The following is an 18,809-nucleotide window of genomic DNA, read 5'->3' on the forward strand; positions in this document are numbered from 1 at the left end:
GAATTTATATTTTACTGTCTGTACCATTCCTGCCTGTGATATCAGGTGATAGTGTCTGATACACTTATTTTCCTTTTCACCTATTTCTACCTTGCTTAGATAGATTGTAACCCCTTTGAGGAATGCAGGACAGTAAAAGACCAACAACGTTTGGAGAAAAAAATCCTCTAGTTGTTTAAAAACAAGAAGCCAGCTTAAATATTTTTGAGACTCTGCATATTGCAACAATTGCATAGTGCTGGACTATGTGAAGTATTATTTCTATCTATAATAATAAAAGGGTAATATGCTAATTAGACCAGATGTCATTCCAGTCATCCTTCCTGACGAAGCCAGAAAGCCAACCGGGGTCCCGGGTGCCGGCGCCGGAGGGAAGCCGGTGCTGGCAGCCTGGGGAAAGGCCTACTCTTGCACGAATTTTCGTGCATTGGGCCTCTAGTAGTATCATAAGACTGCACAGTTTAAGACTTTTATTTAAAGAGAAAATAACCACTAAAGGAAAAGACATCTTTTTAGATTGGCCTTTGGATAAAATCTATGTGCATCTTGACTTGCACAGAGACAGCTCCAGAAGTTTCAGTGCTGAGGATGCATATAACGCTTCTGGATGAGAAGTTTCCTCAGGAATACACATTCCTGGAAGGAAGGCAGAGTGGGAAAGGACAGATACCAGACGCACTAAGGATATTCTAATAAGATTCATAATCTCCTACAAACTAGAAAAGCACTCGGAGGTGAGGATGTAAAATAGAAAGACAATCAAGATCTTTAACAAAGTATATTAGTTTCAGTTCTGTAACTCAAAGTCTTTTAGATTTTGTTGTATTAAGTGTGCTAAGATTTTGTTGTATTAAGTGTGCTAAGTGTGCTAAGATGGCAGGATGAAGGTATTCAGAACTGCTTTGTTCAGAGAGAGATAAAACAAGTACTCAAACTTATATAGTAAGTAGCGATAAAGAATGAACTACCAAAGGAAGGAATTACTAGAGCAGGAGGATCACCTGGCTTAGCAGCTGGTGTAGAAAAATTAAGAGACTAGATTAGAACCAAGTGGAAGATGTTGTCACACTCGGGCCAGATGAAGGTAACTCAGATGAGGATTTGGAACTGCTGACGGGACCAGGTGCCTGGTCATCTTTTATGTTTTATATACTTAGCAAGCTAATTCATGTTCTAGCATAAGAATTTGGGTAACTTAAGTACTTTCTTTTTCTTTTTAAAAATTCTCACCAGAGGATATTTTTTCCATTGACTTTTATAGAGAAAGTGGAGGGAGAGGAGGAGAGAGAAAAACATCAATATGAAAGAGAGAGAGAGAAAGAGAGAGAGAGAGAGAGAGAGAGAGAGAGAGAGAGAGAGAGAGAGAGAGAGAGAGAGAAAACATCGACTGATTGTCTCCCGCACATACCCCACACCCTGACTGGAGCGTGAGATGGAGCCTACAACCAAGCACATTGCTGTTGACCAGGAATCGAACCCAAGACCCGATGGTCCTCGGGTTGACACTCTAACCACTGAGCAAAACCGGCCAGGGCAGGTTGTACTCTCTGAGAAGTAATGGAGGGAACAAGAAGAAAGAAAAACAAGAACAAAACAGGGCAGGAGAAACAGGGAAGAGGTGGGGGAGAGAGGGGCAGACCATCACCACCCCTGACATTCAGGATCACAAATACTGCTTAGTCTTGAGTGTGTCTTACGTTCACATGATGGTACCTAATCCTTATACAGGACAGCAAAATTCCACACAAAGGATAAGCTACTGACTCTAAAATTATGAGTTTGTCAACATTAATATTTATTATACTTCTGCCATATGATATAGTAATGCCTATTTCTCGAACAAGAAAATTTTATATAACAAATAAAATTATAACAACTTGTCAACATTAAGGCTTACTGAATTTGCTTAAGTCAGTGTTTCCTAAATTTGACTGCAGATTTTAAAAAATATAGTTTCCCAGGATCCTTCCTGGAAACTGAGTTTTGGAGTTTCAAGATTCTGTATTTTTGACAAGGGTCCCAGTTATCTCATAACTGAATACAATGGACCTGAAAACTAAATATTTACCCTGTGTATGAAACACCAGATGTTACGGTTATTACCCCATCCGCACACACTGTCTTTGTAACTGCTCGTCTTCCCCTTCGCTCCACCTTGCCACCGAAGGGCAGCATCGGTCCTGCTTTTCATCTGCAACCCATTTGGAAGCCTTTACCAATGTACTGAGATCCCATGCTTAGAACATAATGGAGTTTCCACTTTCCCATGTGGTCCCAGTTTATGATTCACAGCCAGCAACCAGTCAGTGCAGATTCTTCACACAGGTGGTTACCAATGTCTAGAACAAACTCTTAAAGTCCACATATAAATGCTAAGTCTCTACTTAACTTGCAAAACTTTTCCTTTGAGACAGGCCATGTCCACACAAACACAAAAATAATCTAAAGTCAGCATGCATGGCTTTTGTTTTTAAGTATCATTTCATTAACCAGTCTAAAGCCAGGTGAGATTTCCTCCAGCCTTTCTTGAACTCACACTCCCCACCAGACAGCATCCTTGCTCTAGTCAGGGGTCCTCAAACTTTTTAAACAGGGGGCCAGTTCACTGTCCCTCAGACCGTTGGAGGGCCGGACTATAGTTTAAAAAAAAACTATGAACAAATTCCTATGCACACTGCACATATCTTATTTTGAAGTAAAAAACCAAAATGGGAACAAATACAATATTTGTATTTGCATGTGGCCCGCAGGCCCTAGTTTGAGGACCCCTGCTCTAGGTACTGTTTAGAGCTTTAAAAACAACAGAGGAAAAGTTCCATGTGATGAGTTCTTTTCTCTTTCCTTTTCTTTTTGGATAGGCTTCATAACACGTTTCTTGCCCTCCACTGCTAAAAAAAAAAAATACATTTTTTAAAACTGCCAATCAGGCCTATCAAGCCTGTCCCTACTGCCTGGCTTGAACGGAAGCCAGCCTGCAGCATTATGTAGACTGTCCTTTCACCAAAAGCATGCCAATTCATTTTGATGAATCGTCCTCTCAGACCATATGAACTGCCCTTCAACTTTGGGACGTCATGCTCTGTGTTAACAACAAACACCTTAAATGAAATACCTGTCTTGGCAATTGGCAGTTCTTGACTCAGTTTTGGGAGCACAAATTTGATAAACTCCTTTCTTTTAAGCGACTAGTTTTAGGTTTATGAGAAACATTTTCCTTTAGAGAATATCTGTTCAAAAGTTGTGATTTCAAACTTAGATACTTATATGCATAGCCGTGGACACAGACAATAGGGTGGTGTTTCCCAAATTTGGGCCTAGGGGTGACAGGGTCTGGGTGGAGGAGGGTAAGAGGGAAAAATGAGGGACAATATATATATAAAAAGAAAAACTAATTTGTAACTCTGTGTGGTGTTGGATGTTAACTCGACTTATGTTGGTGATCATTTTGCAATGTACAGAAATAATTGAATCATGTTGTACATCTGAAACAAATATAATGTTATTTGTCAATTATATTGCAATAAAAATGTTTTTTTTTTTTTAAAAAAAAAGCTGTGATTTCAGCACTAGCTGGTTTGGCCCAGTGGATGGAGTGTTGGCCTGAAGACTGAGGGGGTCTCGAGTTCAATTCTGGTCAAGGCCACGTGCCAGGTGTTGCAGGCTCCATCCCCAGTAAGGGGTGTGCAGGAGGCAACCAATCAATGGTTCTCTCTCTCTCTCTCTCTCTCTCTCTCTCTCTCTCTCTCTCTCTCTCTTCCTCTCTGAAATCAATAAAAATATATTAAAAAAGATAACTAGAAACTGGAATTAAAAACAACAGCACACAAAAGTTGTGATTTCACTACATCACCTTATTGTTACTTTCTGGAAACACCAAATGTTTGATGTATCATTTTTCTGGCAACCATGATCTTATAACAGGCAGCACAGCTTCTTTGCAGTTTCTATCCTTTTTTGATCCATGTTCTTTCACATAATCATTATGATTAGGTTCATCCTGTTTCAAAAGGACCACAGAATCCCTGGAACCCTACCATGCGTCCCTTCCCACTGATAGCCTAGGTGGCATGATGGTGAAGAAAGTCATGCCATTCCTCTGTACAGGTGTCAAATGTCTCTTTATTGTTCACCAAACCAAGTGGAAAAATATTCTGATTTTAAACGTTCTCTATTATCTGGTCTCACTTGGCAGACTCAATTTATTTCCCATAACAACCATCTCTCCATCTACTGCCACTGTAACCCTCCATTTTGCCAAAACAGGTACAGGTCCTTACAAGATTTGAGTAAGAACACTGTTCAACTCGATAGTATTCTAATTTTCTGTTGTTGCAGTGGAACACTGAAATTTACTTATGATTAAATATGAATTAATTCATATAAAGTTTTGTTTTTTTCCTCAGTTCCATTTTCCCCATATAATGCTGAGGTTGGATCTGTCACCTGCTTTTAGAGAGTTAGCATTTAGAAATTCAGTGGTCTTTGTTATATACAAAAGTTTTTAATTTTCCTTACATGTTATGCTTGATTTAAAAGTCCTAAGTAATTAAGATTTGCTTTTAAACATGTTTTGTGGACAGAAACATAAATTATATGTGTATGTTGATGTTCTGGGATTCACAAACCTTGAAGTAACATATTTAGCCACAATAAAAAATAACTCTAGCCCGGCCACATGGCTTAGTGGTTGAGTGTTGACCTGTGAACCAGGAAGCTATGGTTCAATGATTCCCGGTCAGGGAACATGCCTGGTTGTGGGCTCGATCCCTAGTATGGGGCATGCAGGAGACAGCCAATCTATGATCCTCTCTCATCACGGATGTTTCTTTCTCTCTCTCTCCCCCTCCACACCTTATCTCTAAAATCAATTAAAAATATTTTTAAAAATAAATAAGTAACTCCAAAAGAGCCGGAACTTGACTTCCCACAATTCTCTAGTTGTGAACACCGTGCTCTCCTAGAAGAAAACCCCAATGTAAGGCTTTCCTCTTCTGTCTTCCCTGGGGTAAGCTGGGTATTCTATCTGTGGACTTAAGAAAGGGAAATGGGAACTGCTTATTGCTTAATGGTGTCAATTAAAACAGCATGTGGCAGGGGAACAGGAATGGAGGTAGTGCCCAAGGGCCAGCAACAATTTTAGTGAAGAACCAGAGATGAGCTCCCCCTAAGCTGGTGGCGCTATGCTGTTTACACGGTCGTTAGAAATCAGAGCGTGGTGAGGACAGAGGGTGCATGCTCCTCTCCTCCAGGGAGCTTGTTCAGTGAGGTGGCGTGCAGTAGGGCTTCTTAGAAAGAATGACTTCACTTTGAATACAAGATTGGCATCTGAAAATAATTTTCCTAACCAGTTTATTTTTTTATTTTTAAATGCGAGGGGCACAGTGGGGAAAGGGGTGGTAAGAGGAGGGAAGGCTCGAAAGTACATAAAGAACTCTGCACTACCTTATAATTTGCCAACAATTGCCAGAGAGCTTCCTTCTTTACTTTATCCTACCCTCCCGACAAATCTTCCTGCAGGCCCTGCAAACATTCTATGCACCAACTTGAAATTAACTATCTGGACATGGAACTATACAAACCAGTATTTCATAGGAGAAAGAAGAAACCAGGCCAGTGGCCAAAGAAAAAGGAATTCAAAATGAATGTCTCTACCACCTACTGCTCTCTCCATAGCACTTCCTTTCACTTCACGTGCTCTTCCCATTCTGAAAACTGCCTGTTCACCTTCCCCTGCAGGATTTCAATTCAACACGAGGAAAGTAGGAGTAATGAAAACCCTACCCAGAGATAACAACATACTTTCAATAGTTGGTACAGACACCTTTCTGAAAGAGCTACTATTACCTCATTTTCATGATAATCTCAGTGATTCCCCTTTTGATTTTCATAGCATCTTAAGAAACTGCTTTCTTTTTTAAAAAAAATATATTTTATTGATTTTTTACAGAGAGGAAGGGAGAGGGATAGAGAGCCAGAAACATTGATGAGAGAGAAACATTGATCAGCTGCCTCCTGCACACCCCCCACTGGGGATGTGCCCACAACCAAGGTACATGCCCTTGACCGGAATTGAACCCGGGACCCTTGAGTCCGCAAGCCGACGATCTATTCACTGAGCCAAACCGGTTCTGGCGGAAACTGATTTCTTATAGAAGCATCTCTACAAGTATCACGACACATATACATAGGATTATCCCAGAACAAATCTGAACTATCCAAAGCGCCTCTTATCATTTCCTTCTCTGCTATCAACTAAGCAATCTGCTGGTATACTAATGGCTATCACCCTTAAAATCCAAAGTACAACTATCTGATTTTAAATAAGTAAATGGGCTCAAAATAACTACTATTAAAAAACTATGCAAAGATAGCCAAATTCTAAAGATAGAAAAAAGTGAGCTATAAAATAGAGAGTGTTTTGAGTGTAAAGTAATGAAAAGGCCTGGCCGGTGTGGCTCACTGGTTGAGTGTTGACCTCTGAACCAGGAGGTCGAGCTCAATCACCAGTTGGGGGTGGTGCAGGAGGCAGCCGATCAATGATTCTCTCTCATCATCGATGTTTCTTTCTCTCCCTCTTCCTTCCTCTCTGAAATCAGTAATAATATATTTTTTTAAAAAGTAATGAAAAGCACAAATAGTAAAGGCAACACATCCTGATGATCTATAATCTTTCTAGCTGAATACGTACAGTTGAGTAGTGGCAATATGACTGCCTGTCGCAACTGTATTTTTTAAATCCTGTTTCTCCATATTATTAAATAAAGTACCTTTGTTCACAGAAGAGCAGACAGCATCCAACTGCATTCTTTGATTAAAAAAATATATAAGCAATAACAATCAAAGCCTATTTTTTTTTCTTTTAATGTGTCTTTGGTTTTAAATGTTACCTTTCCTGATAACCTGATTATATGGGTAAATAGGTAATTATAATATTTAGAAAAATTGTGGTTCACTCCACTATAATTGCACCTAATAAGGAAACATATGTGTTGAGAAAATAGATCAAATGCATCTAATTGTTTATAAACAAAATGTCATAACGATGATGGTAATTTCTATTCTGTCCCCATGGCTCCTTTTACTTGACACTCAAACAACTGTTTAAATATTAAACACATGTGCCCTGGCCAGGTCAATACGCCAAGGTTGTGGGTTCGATCACCAGCCAAGGCACATATAAGAACCAGTTAATGCATAAATAAGTAGAACAAATCAGTGTTTCTCTCTCTCAAATCAATAAAAGATTAAGCACATTATCTGCTAAAACTGATTATTATAAATCATTAAAAAATATTTGTATGTCCTTTTATGCCAACGTTTTTCTCCATAAAATTTATCATTCAAAATAAAATTGTCTCAATTCAGATTGTGGAAAATTTCAAAATAATTGTTCTCCTTGATTTTTATTTCTTATCAAATTACTATAATTGGAACAAAAGACTACCATGCTATTAAAAAATTAAACTCAATTTGTTAAAAACACATCTTGGTCTTCATTAAAAAGGGGGGAATGTCTCACTAACATATATGAAGCACCTGTAAAAGTAGGAGCCACCCATCCTCTCACCCTTTTCTGAAGAGTAATGAAAACAAAGAGCAAATAAATTAAATAAAAAATAGAAAGCAAGAGTTCCCAGTAGTGAACTATTAGAAGACTGTTACTAATTATGGACAAAATAATATAACATAGACTTCTAGAAGTGAGAAAAAAATGTTGGTAAACCAAAACGTGCTTTTACTTTATAAGCATAATGTTCTTCACATAAATTGCAAGAGATTTAATAAACAAAGAATTGAAAGAAGATTAATTACACATAATTAAAGGTAAAGGCACGTTCCATTTAAAAACAAAAAACTCTGAAGGCTTTCTAATTAGCTAAAGGACAAATCAGCTCAAATGCAAGATCTAAGAAAAATTGTATGAGTCACTCTTAATGTCCTTTATGCTTAAACAAAGGTTTTCCCACCATGTTTCTTTCACAACCCAAACTAAATCCCTCCTATCTGCAATCCAGTTTGACCTCTATTGTTCACTTCTACTACCAGGTTGATGGATTTCGATAATTACATACAGTGCTACTTCCTTCAATTCTTTCCACAATCAAAATCCAGTTAGTTGTCCCGATCTACCAAATCTCATAACTATGAGGGTTTTTAAGAATTTGTACTTAATTTCAAAATCCCATTGTTTATATTTGGTATTTATATAAAGACTCCTGAGACTATACCCAATCTGCTTTTTAAATTTTTAACTGGTAATCACCTTCACTATGCATTCTATGTCAGATGTCATACTATCAAAATCAAAAACCTCTTGAGTAATCTTACAATAATCCTAAGAAGAAAGGAAAATATTCAAGTTGGGTCTTAGAGTCCCTCGCTGAAAAGGGAAACAGAGAAATAAGACAAGGACAACAAAGTTGTTTTCAAAATTAACCTTCAGTAGGCTTTCTTACTAGCTATGTCAGGTACCAGTAAATTCTTACTAATGCTGACAGCAATATCTGTAGTATATCCTCTTGCCCCTAGGTGTTCCAAATGGTTTTAAATGGTTAGAGGAATGAGATCCTTAAATCCTGTAGATAGGTACAAAGTGATGGTCTATAGACTCTAGAGGACGTAGGCGGGAAACACAGGGACAAAGCAAAGTAACAAATTGAGCATTTACAAACAAAAATGTAAATAAGAACAGAAAAGGAGATAAGAGTCACCAAAATGACATGAGTCACTCAAACTCCAGAACTCAAAATGTCTGATTAACCCTGACTTTGCCAAATATTGGAGGTGGGGTGAGAGGGGACCCATAGTAATACCACCTGGACATTTATTTATTTATTTAAATAAATATATTTTTATTGGTGTTAGAGAGAAAGGAAGAGAGATAGAAACATCAATGATGAGAGAGACAGAAACATCACTGATCGGCTGCCTTCTGCAGGCTCCTTACTGGGGATCAAGCCCACAATCCAGGCATGTGCCCTTGACTGGAATTGAACCCGGGACCCTTCAGTCTGCAGACCAACACTCTATCCACTGAGCCAAACTGGCCAATGCGTAGTATCACCTGGACACTTACATATAACTAACATATTAGAGCTGATAATATGCTTCACATATGTACAGAAAGGCATTCAAAATACCTAACAACTGCCCTAGCTGGTTTGGCTTAGTGGATAGAGCGTCAGACTGCGGACTAAAGGGTCCTGGGTTCGATTCTGATCGAGGGCTCAAGCCTGGGTTTTGGGCTCAATCCCCAGAAGGGGGCGTGAAGAAGGCAGCCAATTAATGGTTCTCTCTCATTATTGATGTTTCTCCCTCTCTCCCTTCCTCTCTGAAATCAATAATATGTGTGTGTGTGTGTATACACACACACACACACACACATAAATAAAGATTTAACTGGTGTGGCATAGGCACCAGTCCTTCAGAATGGACGCTAGTCAGTAAGCTGATACGCAGTGTAGCTGCTCAATGCCAGCCTGGACCTAGGAAATGACCCACATGTCTCAAAGAAGATCCTTGCACCTTCATTTCAAAGATTCATGTCTGCTTATCATTTTAAAAATATATATTTTTAATCCTCACCCAATGATAAGTATTTTTTCCATAGATTTTTTTAAAGAGAGTGGAAAGGAGGGAAGGAGAAGAGAGGAAGAGGGGGAGGAGACGGGGGAGAGGGAGAGAGAGAGAAAGATCGATTGGTTGTCTCCTGTATATGCCCTAGTTGGGGCTGGGGATCAAACCTGCAACCCAAGTAAGTGCCCTTGGCCAGGAATCAAACCCACGACCCTTTGGTGCATGGACCAATGCTCTAACCACAGAGTCACACCAGCAAGGGCTAAAATATATTTATATTTTAGAGAGAGGAGAGAGAGAGAGAGAGAGAGAGAAGCATTGATATGAGAAAGAAACACAGATCGGCTGCCTCCTGCACACCCCCCACCAGAGATTGAGCTCACAACCTGGGCATGTGTCCTGACTGGAATCGAACTGGAAGCCTTTTGGTGCAGGGGACGATGGGCAACCAAATAAGCCACACCAGCAGGGCTGCTTACCACTTTCCACTTTCAAATGTCTGGGTTTGTTATGCGTGGGAATAGAGGTAGATGCAGCCAGTGCTCATGCAGACTAAGAGCTGATAAGAAGTGGGGGAGGGGTAAATCCTTAAAATATTCCACAAATATCAATATGAAAAACAGGATAGACACTACCTGGAGCTGTGTTCCAAACATGTGGTTAATGAAGGCATGTAACTGGACACATTATGTGAGCCAGGCCACAAGACCATTGCTACATGGTCAATAATTAACTTTCGAACTGTATCCAGTATAGAGGAGTATAAAATTGTATTTACTTTCAGGAACTAACTCTTATTTTATTTTTTTAAATATATTTTTATTGATTTCAGAGAGGAAGGGAGAGGAAGGAAGAGATAGAAACATCAATGATGAGAGGGAATCATTGACTGGCTGCCTTCTGCACGTTGGACCAAACCCACAACCCAGGCATGTGCCCTTGACTGGAATCGAACCCTTCAGTCTGCAGGCCAACACTCTATCCACGGAGCCAAACCAGTGAGGGCTAACTCTTATTTTAAACAAATGAGTAATTAGCTTTTCCTTTACAGACAGGACTTAAATTTCCACCGTATTCTCCAATTTTGGATATGAAAAACTGAGCACCCCATCTGTGGGTTGGTGAGAGTGTATCAGGGCCTGTGGGCTATACTGATTTTAAGAATGCCTAGTTTATAATAAGGGAAATCTCTCCATAACTGTATCTAGGTAAATAAAGGACCACACTTGACAGAAATTAAATCAAGGAGAACTTATTTCAAGTTTTCCACAGCAACCAGAATGAAGATGCAACCCAGTCACCATTCTTCACCCTGGTGTCTGGGACTGTACAAAAGGAAGCAAAGTCACCTTGACAGAATAAAAAGAATGAATTAAGAACAGTAGTGAAATGTGACAACTGTGTTCTCAGGCTTCCCAACATGCAAAATAAGAGCATTTCTGAGTCATCAGATAGTAAAGGTGGGCTTGAAGACTACCAACTGTTTGAATGATAAAACTTTAACTACTTTGGGCATCAAACCAGCAATGTAAATGGGAATGAAAGTGAACCTGTATTGTTCACAGCTGTAACAGCAGAGCTGTAGTGGAGATAGAGGACATTGGTTAAGTAGAGACTCTATAACCCAGAGGGACGCTGGGTGAGTCCAAACACCTGCCTCTGCCCCTTACTAGCTGCATGTCCTTGGACACTTCTTTATTTCTCTTCAGTTTTAGTTAACTTGTTTTGAGTGCATTTAGGGGGTTATTAGCTGATGCAGTGTGTAACTGCTTGTGCCAAAATCCTCCAAATCACACACCTACAGTTCCATCTCTCACCTCTTTATTATTACCAACAGTAAAGGGGGGAAGAGGACTCTTCTGGGTGCACTTTATTATCTCTTGAAGTTGGATATATGCTGAATCACATCAAGTAAAATACCTAAAAAGCTTTCGAGGCAAGACTTGCTTTGTGTATTATTCTGGGTCTCTGGCTTTTAGGTACTAGAAAAGATCAGAGTGCAAGGAACTTCTAGGGACCTCAGAGCTTTGTGCTATGAAGCAAGAGATTTAATCGAAGAAAACCAAGTACAATAAAGTCAGTGAGATGTGATAATGGACTACTACTTAATACATGACCAAAGATTTTTAAATTTCCTTGTGAAGATTTCCTTACAGAAGAAAAATGAGACAGGTAGCAAGAATACTATAAAAAGAGCTGTGTGGCAGGTTGACATGCTTTTAATTTTTTCACAATGCATTTATTTCCTGAAGGCTCCTAAATTTGGTGAAAAATCTACACTTTGCTTCCAGCAAATGTGAATGAAGAGTGTGGACAAATGAGGGGCATTATTTTGAACATATGCTGCTTCCTAAGCTGTATAAAATTTGCTATTAAAATATAATTTTAGCCCTCGCTGGTTTGGCTCAGTGGGTAGAGTGTCGGCCTGTGGACTGAAGGATCCTGGGTTTGATTCCTGGTCAGGGCACATGCCCGGGTTGTGGGCTCGATCCCCAGTAGGGGGCGTGTGCAGGAGGCAGCTGATCAATGATTCTCTCTCATCACTGATGTTTCTATCTCTCTCTCCCTCCCTCTTCCTCTGAAATCAATAAAAATATATTTAAAAAAAAAAGACACCTTTAAAAAATATATACATATATATAATTTTAATAATTACTATGCAAACTTAGGAGAAGGTACATGATAGTGACCTAGCTTTATTTATATTAGAAATAACTTACTTAACCCCATCATTTTAGACACGAGGCTGTTCTACTTACCACTTCTGTTGATGTTTCTGCGTGTTCAGACGTAACATGTTCTTGAAGAGATGTCTCCGTATAGCCCATTTTTCCACAATAGGGACAAGTAAAAGACTGTGGCTGTTCTACAGAGAAAGCTTCCCCACCATAGTACAAATCTGAAAAATAAAGTGGAATTGCACTGAGAAAGAATTATTAGTTTTTTTAAAAATATAAGAACGCAATCATATGGTACAAAAGTTTTTTTTTTTTTTGAAGTGTGCCTTAAAAAAATGGCAATCGACTGAATGTGAAAAAGCATTTGCAATGATATTAACAAACAAAAAAAAAAGGTGTGCCTAAAATCTTCACCAATAAATTCACTGTCAATGTGTGCTTAGGTGCTTCCCTGCTTATATTTGCAATATCCTTATTCTCTCAAGGATTCCATGACAGCCCTCCAATTCCTTCTCCATATAGATAGTACAGCCATAAGACAAAAATAAAGCAAAGAGCTTTTCAATCCTTTCGTTAATGTTAAAACATCTCTCATTTCACATCTGGTTCTAATTTTATTTTAAATTTTAATTACTGAGACAGAAAAAGAGAGAGAAAGAGAGAGAGAGAGAGAGAGAGAGAGAGAGAGAGAGAGAGAGAGAGGTAGGTTTGTTGTTCCACTTATCTATGTATCTATTGGTTGATCTTGTAAGTGCCCTGGGATCAGGGATCAAACTCACAACCTTGGCATATCAGGATGACATGATAACCAACTGAGCTACCTGGCCAGGATTTGGTTCTAATTTTATTGCAATTATTTTTTTTCTGTATATACTGTGGCAGTACCAATGTCACCACAAAGAAATCATCAGGGTGTATTATATACAAGAACACAAATGCTCAGAGGAAAGGAGCAGATGACCATGATCAATATGCCAACTCCCAGAGGCAGTTTCATCATATACCATTCTTACAAGCAGGAAGGATCCTCGGCATTCAGTTCTTGTAATGCTAACTTGAGCACTATCATAACATACTCTGCTCAACTCAGTTAGTGAAGAACCAACCACTCAGTGAGAATCTGTGGGAATAATCTGTTTGCCTCATTAATACATCTCAAGGAATAAGTCTATTTTCCTCCATAAGCAGTACACAAAATGTAATTGAAAGTATATTTAATAGGTTATGCCACTTCATTACAAAGAACTATCTCATTTTTTAACATGAAACAAATGCCTAATTTAAGAGGACAGGACCATTTTTGTGAGACTAGAAAATGGAAGAAAGTGTTCACTACATGATTAATTTGTTAATCATTAATTTTTAGGGAGATTTAGACTATCTTAAAAGGATGTATCCACTACATATACACTGACCATTTATTATGTGCATAAGACTTGTCAGGTAAATATGGGATAGTGAGAATAAATCTATAAAAGACTTCCTCACCTGTTAAAGGGCATCTACAAAAAAGGCACAGCTAACATCAGACTGGTGAAAGACTGGATATCCCTTTCCACACCTGCCCCCCCTCCAACCAAGACCAGAAACGATAAGAATGGTCCACTCTTGCCATTTCTATTTAATACTTTACTAAAAATCTAGGCAAGAAAGTGACATGAAAGCCATCCAGATGGAAAGGAAGAAGTAAAACTACCTCTAACAGCAGATGAATTCCTCCCAAACCCTAAGGAATCCACTATAAAACTATTACAAGTAATAAATGAGTTCAGTAACATCACAGGACACAAGTTCTATATACAAAAACCAATTGTTGTTCTATATACTTGCAGTAAAAATCCTATATAATAAAAGGCTAATAACCAAATTGTCCCCTCAGGAGTTTGAATGCTTGCTATGACATGCGCTGACCACCAGGGGGCAGCACGGAATGAAGGAAGGCCCCGATGGACCCTGATCGCTGGTTAGATCTAGGGACCCTACCTGTGCACGAATTTCGTGCAATGGGCCTCTAGTGTGTATGTGTGTGTATAAGTAAAAATTTAAAAATTCCACGTACAATAGCAAAAATAATACTTAGAAATATATTTAATGAAAGCATAAAACTTATTCTTTGATAACTAAGTAAATGGAAAGAGACTCCATGTTCATGGACTGAGAGATTTAATATCCTTACTCTCCCAACTGATCTACAGATTCAAAAGAATCTCTATGAAAATTCCTGTTGGCTTCCTTGCAGAAATTTGACAAACTGATCCAAAACTGACACGGAAACTCAAGGGATCTAGAATACCTAAAATAATCTTTAAGAACAACAAAGGTGACTCACACTTCTTGATTTCAAAGCATACTACAAAGCTAGTTATCAAGACAGCATGGTACTGGTGTAAAGAAAGACATATAAGTCAATGAAATTGCTTGAGAGTCTAGAAATAAACACATTTATGATCAACTTTTTAAACAGCATTATCGAGATATCTTTGACATATAAAATTATATATATTAATGGTTACAACTTGATGTTTTGATTATTTATACTATGGAAAGATCACCACAATCAACCTAATTAACATATCCTCCACCTCTACATAGTTACCATTGTGTATGTGTGTGTTTGTTGATATAGAATACAATATTGCTAACTATGGTCATCATGCTATGCATTAGAATTTATTCATCTCTAGAACTTATTCATCTTGCATAACAAAACTTTGTACCCTTTGACCAACATCACTCTATTTCCCCCTATCCCTGCCAACTGATTTTCAACAAGAATGCCAAGACATATTTCATTGGGTAAAGAATTGTCTTTCCAACAAATGATGCTGGGACAACTGAATATCCATATGCCAAAGAATAAAGTTAAACCTCTTTCTCATTCCATTTATAAAAATTAAATCAAAGTGGATCAAAGATCTAAATATAAAAGCTAAAACTACAAAACTTAGAAGAAAAGTTTTAAATTTTTGTGATCTTGAATTAGGCAATAGGTTTCCTAGCTATGACACCAAAAGCATAATGTAAGGGAAAAAACAACAACAGATAAACTGGATATCAACAAAATTAAAACTTTTGTGCTTCAAAACACATCATCAAGAAAGTGAAGACAACCCATGGAACGGAAGAAAATTTCTGCAAACCAAAATTTCTGATAAGGAACTTGTATATAAATAGACAATGAACTATTAAAACTCATTGACAAAAGATATATCCCCCATTTTAAAAATTTGCAAAGGATCTGTATAGACATTTCTCCAAAGTGTGTGTGTGTGTGTGTGTGTGTGTGTGTATACACAAATGGCCAATAAGTACAGAAAAGATGGTCAACACATTAGCCATCAAAGAAATGCAAATTAAAACCATCTGAGACACCCACTAGTCTTTTTTGATTATAATTTAAAAAAGATAATAACAAGAGCTGACTATGTAAGAAATTATAGCAATGAAACATTTATAGCTTTCCTTATGGATTGACAATGTCTTCTAATCAATTGTAGGAATAATCTGTTTTCTGATAACTAGAATAAGAGTATGTGTGTATTATTAGCAGAACAGGCAGTTTAACTTTATTCCTTCTTTACTAAAGCATTCTTCTGTATCATATTTTGTCAGTTACATATGTTTCTGAATGGCTTTCATAAACAAGTAAACTATGATTAGGAAAAAGAATTACACAGAATTTATAAAAGATTCATCTTATTTTTAATAAGTTTGGAGCCTCATGTATGCTGTTGGGGATATATTTCTTGGAACATTTTGCCTTTATTTCTTCACACACATACACATAAAATTCTAAATGATAATCCACTAAAATATTATTAAATACGTACCAAAATCTACCCTTGTTAATATGCACTGCATTGGGTGGTCAGTTGTATGCCTTGTTGTTGTTGCACCACTTTCATAACAAGACGCACAAAGATCGTAATCGTAGCAAATTAAACACTTATATCTGCGACCTCGAAAATTTCCTTTTAAACATGCATCACAGCTGACACCTACAAAAAAAAAAAAAAGATCATTAGCAATTGTAAAAGGCTACTCTCCATTTCACATTTATAAATTGTTAAGGTTCTCATTTAACCCGTATTTCCTTTCCAAAATGACTAGAAACAACATAGGAAAATAATATAGGAATATCCAAAAATATGTTGAATATGTTACTCTGATGTACACTTAATGAAAACAACTTAAAATGTTTAATAAAATGTTACAAAACCAAACTCACAGATACAGCAACAGATGGGTGGTTACCAAAAAGGAAGGAGGTGATAGGTGTGTGTGGGTGAAATGGGTAAAGGGGGTCAAATGTATTGTGACAGATGGAAACCAGATTTTTGGTGTTGAGAATGCAATAGTGTAGACAGATACCAAATTATAATGTTGCACACTAAAAATTTACATAATATTATAAACCAATGTTACCTTTAATTAAAAAATTATGCCTTGATGAGCTAGCAAGAGGTTAAAAACCAAGTGAAAGAGGAAAAGGTAACTGGAACCACTAAAAATATCCAAGCATAGATTTTCATAGCATTGTAAGACAAAAAATAGGAAGCAAAGCCCAAGGTCTATTAAGGTGGAGTGTCTAACAGGTAATTTCTCATAAAGCTGAGACCCTAATATAGCAAGTTCTCAAATAATTCTTTTTCATTATAATGCTGATGAGAAAAAGAAAATCAATTCCGTGTCAGGGTCACCACTGTCTCCCCATGTGTGCGTGGCTTTTCTCTGGGGACTCCTATTCCCTCCCACCTCCCAAAGATGTACATGTGAGGTAAATTGGCAGTGTCTACACTATCTCATGTGAGTGGCCCTGTGATGAAGCGGGTCCCACCTTGTACCCCGAGCTGCTAGGAGAGATTCCAACCACCGACCAACCTGAACTGGAATCAGTGGGTTGGAAAAGATGATACTACTTGTTTTTATTCATCGTTCTTAAATGTATGTACGAGTACTCAATTTATTTCAATGTTTTAATACCAGAAATATTTTGGGCCTAATTATTTAGAAGTTTGGTGATTTTCCTTTATCAGATATATACCTTAGTAGTTTAACACTTTTTTTTTTGGCTGCGATGTGTTTTTATTTTATTTATTCTTTTTTAATGAATGTATTGGGGTAACACTGGTTAATAAAATTACATAGGTTTCAGGTGTATAATTCTATATCATCTGTATATTGTTTGTTCACCATATCCCCCTATACCACCTTCTTTCTTCTCCCACCCCCTTTTCCCTCGTAATCACCATACTATTGCCTGTATCTGAGTTTTTTATGTTTTTGCTTAATCCCTTCACCTTATTCACCCAGCTGCACAACACTCCTCCTTCTGATCTCCCAGTCTCTTCTCTGAGTCTGTTTCTATCTTGTTTGTTAGTTTATTTTGTTCACTAGATTCCATATAAAAATGAAACATATGGTACTTGTCTTTCTCTGACTTATTTAAACTTAGCATAATGCTCTCTAGGTCTATCCATGCTGTTGCTAAGGGTAAGATTCCCCCCCCCTTTTTTTTTTTTTTACAACTGAGTAGTATTCCATTGTGTCCACAGCTTTTTATCTACTCATCCACTGATGGACACTTGGCTGATTCCAAATCTTGTCTATTGTAAATAATGAAGCAGTGAACATAAGGGTGGGCATTTATTTTTCTGAATTAGTGTTTCAGCTTTCTTTGGATATATTCCCAGGGTGAACCTGCTAGCTCATTATGCAGTTTCATTTTTATTTTTTATAAAACATGTTTTTTATCGATTTTTGAGAGAGAGGAAAGGAGGGAGAAAGAAACATGGATGTGAGGGTGAGACACTGATCAGCTGCCTCCTGCGTAACCCCTACTGGGAATCCAGTCAGTAACCTGGACATGTGTTCTGACTGGGAATCAAACCAGCGACCTCTTGGTGCATGTGTTGATGCTCAACCACTGAACCACACTGGCGAGGCTATTTGTTATTTTTTGAGCTATTTCCATAATGCTTTCTGCATTCCCACCAAAAGTGCACGAGGGTTCCCTTTTCTCTATATCCTCACCAACAATTGTTTGTTGATTTATTTTTTATTTATTTTTGCATTTTTTAATCCTCACCCAGGATATTTTTCCACTGATTTTTTTTTTTTTTTAGGGTGAGTAGAAAAGAGGGGGGAAAGATAGAAACACTGATGTGAGAGAAACACATCAATTGGTTGCCTCCTACACATGCCCTAACCAGGGCCCAGTCCCAGGAAGAGCCTGCAACCAAAGTATGTGCCCTTGACTGGAATCAAATCTGGGAACCTTTGGTCCACAGACTGACGCTCTATCCACTGAGCCAAAATGGCTAGGGCTGTTTGTTGATTTATCGATGATAGCCATTCTGACAGTTATGAGGTGGTTTTAATTTGCATTTCTCTGATGGTTAGTAACATTGAGCATCTTTTTATGTCAATTGCCCATCTGTATGTCCTCTTTGGGAAAGTGTCTACTCAGGTATTTTGCCCATTTTTTAATTGGACTACTTGGTGTTGAGTTTTATTAAGATCTTTATAAATTTTGGAAATTAACCCCTTATCATA

At 37.9% G+C, this 18,809-nt stretch overlaps 1 protein-coding gene across 1 annotated transcript in view; it reads right to left on the reverse strand.

Moving 5' to 3' along the window:
- The window catches only part of KCMF1 (potassium channel modulatory factor 1), a 72,475-nt gene that overhangs the window by 14,231 nt on the left and 39,435 nt on the right, over positions 1–18,809 (reverse strand). Inside the window, exons 2-3 of the mRNA XM_059659302.1 lie at positions 16,085–16,252; positions 12,336–12,475 (exon numbers count right to left, since the gene is read on the reverse strand). Of these exons, the coding sequence (XP_059515285.1) occupies positions 12,336–12,475; positions 16,085–16,252 (308 nt within the window). The remainder of the gene's footprint in view (positions 1–12,335; positions 12,476–16,084; positions 16,253–18,809) is intronic.

The sequence above is a fragment of the Myotis daubentonii genome, chromosome 12, assembly GCF_963259705.1.
Source record: "Myotis daubentonii chromosome 12, mMyoDau2.1, whole genome shotgun sequence".
Classification (NCBI taxonomy): domain Eukaryota; kingdom Metazoa; phylum Chordata; class Mammalia; order Chiroptera; family Vespertilionidae; genus Myotis; species Myotis daubentonii.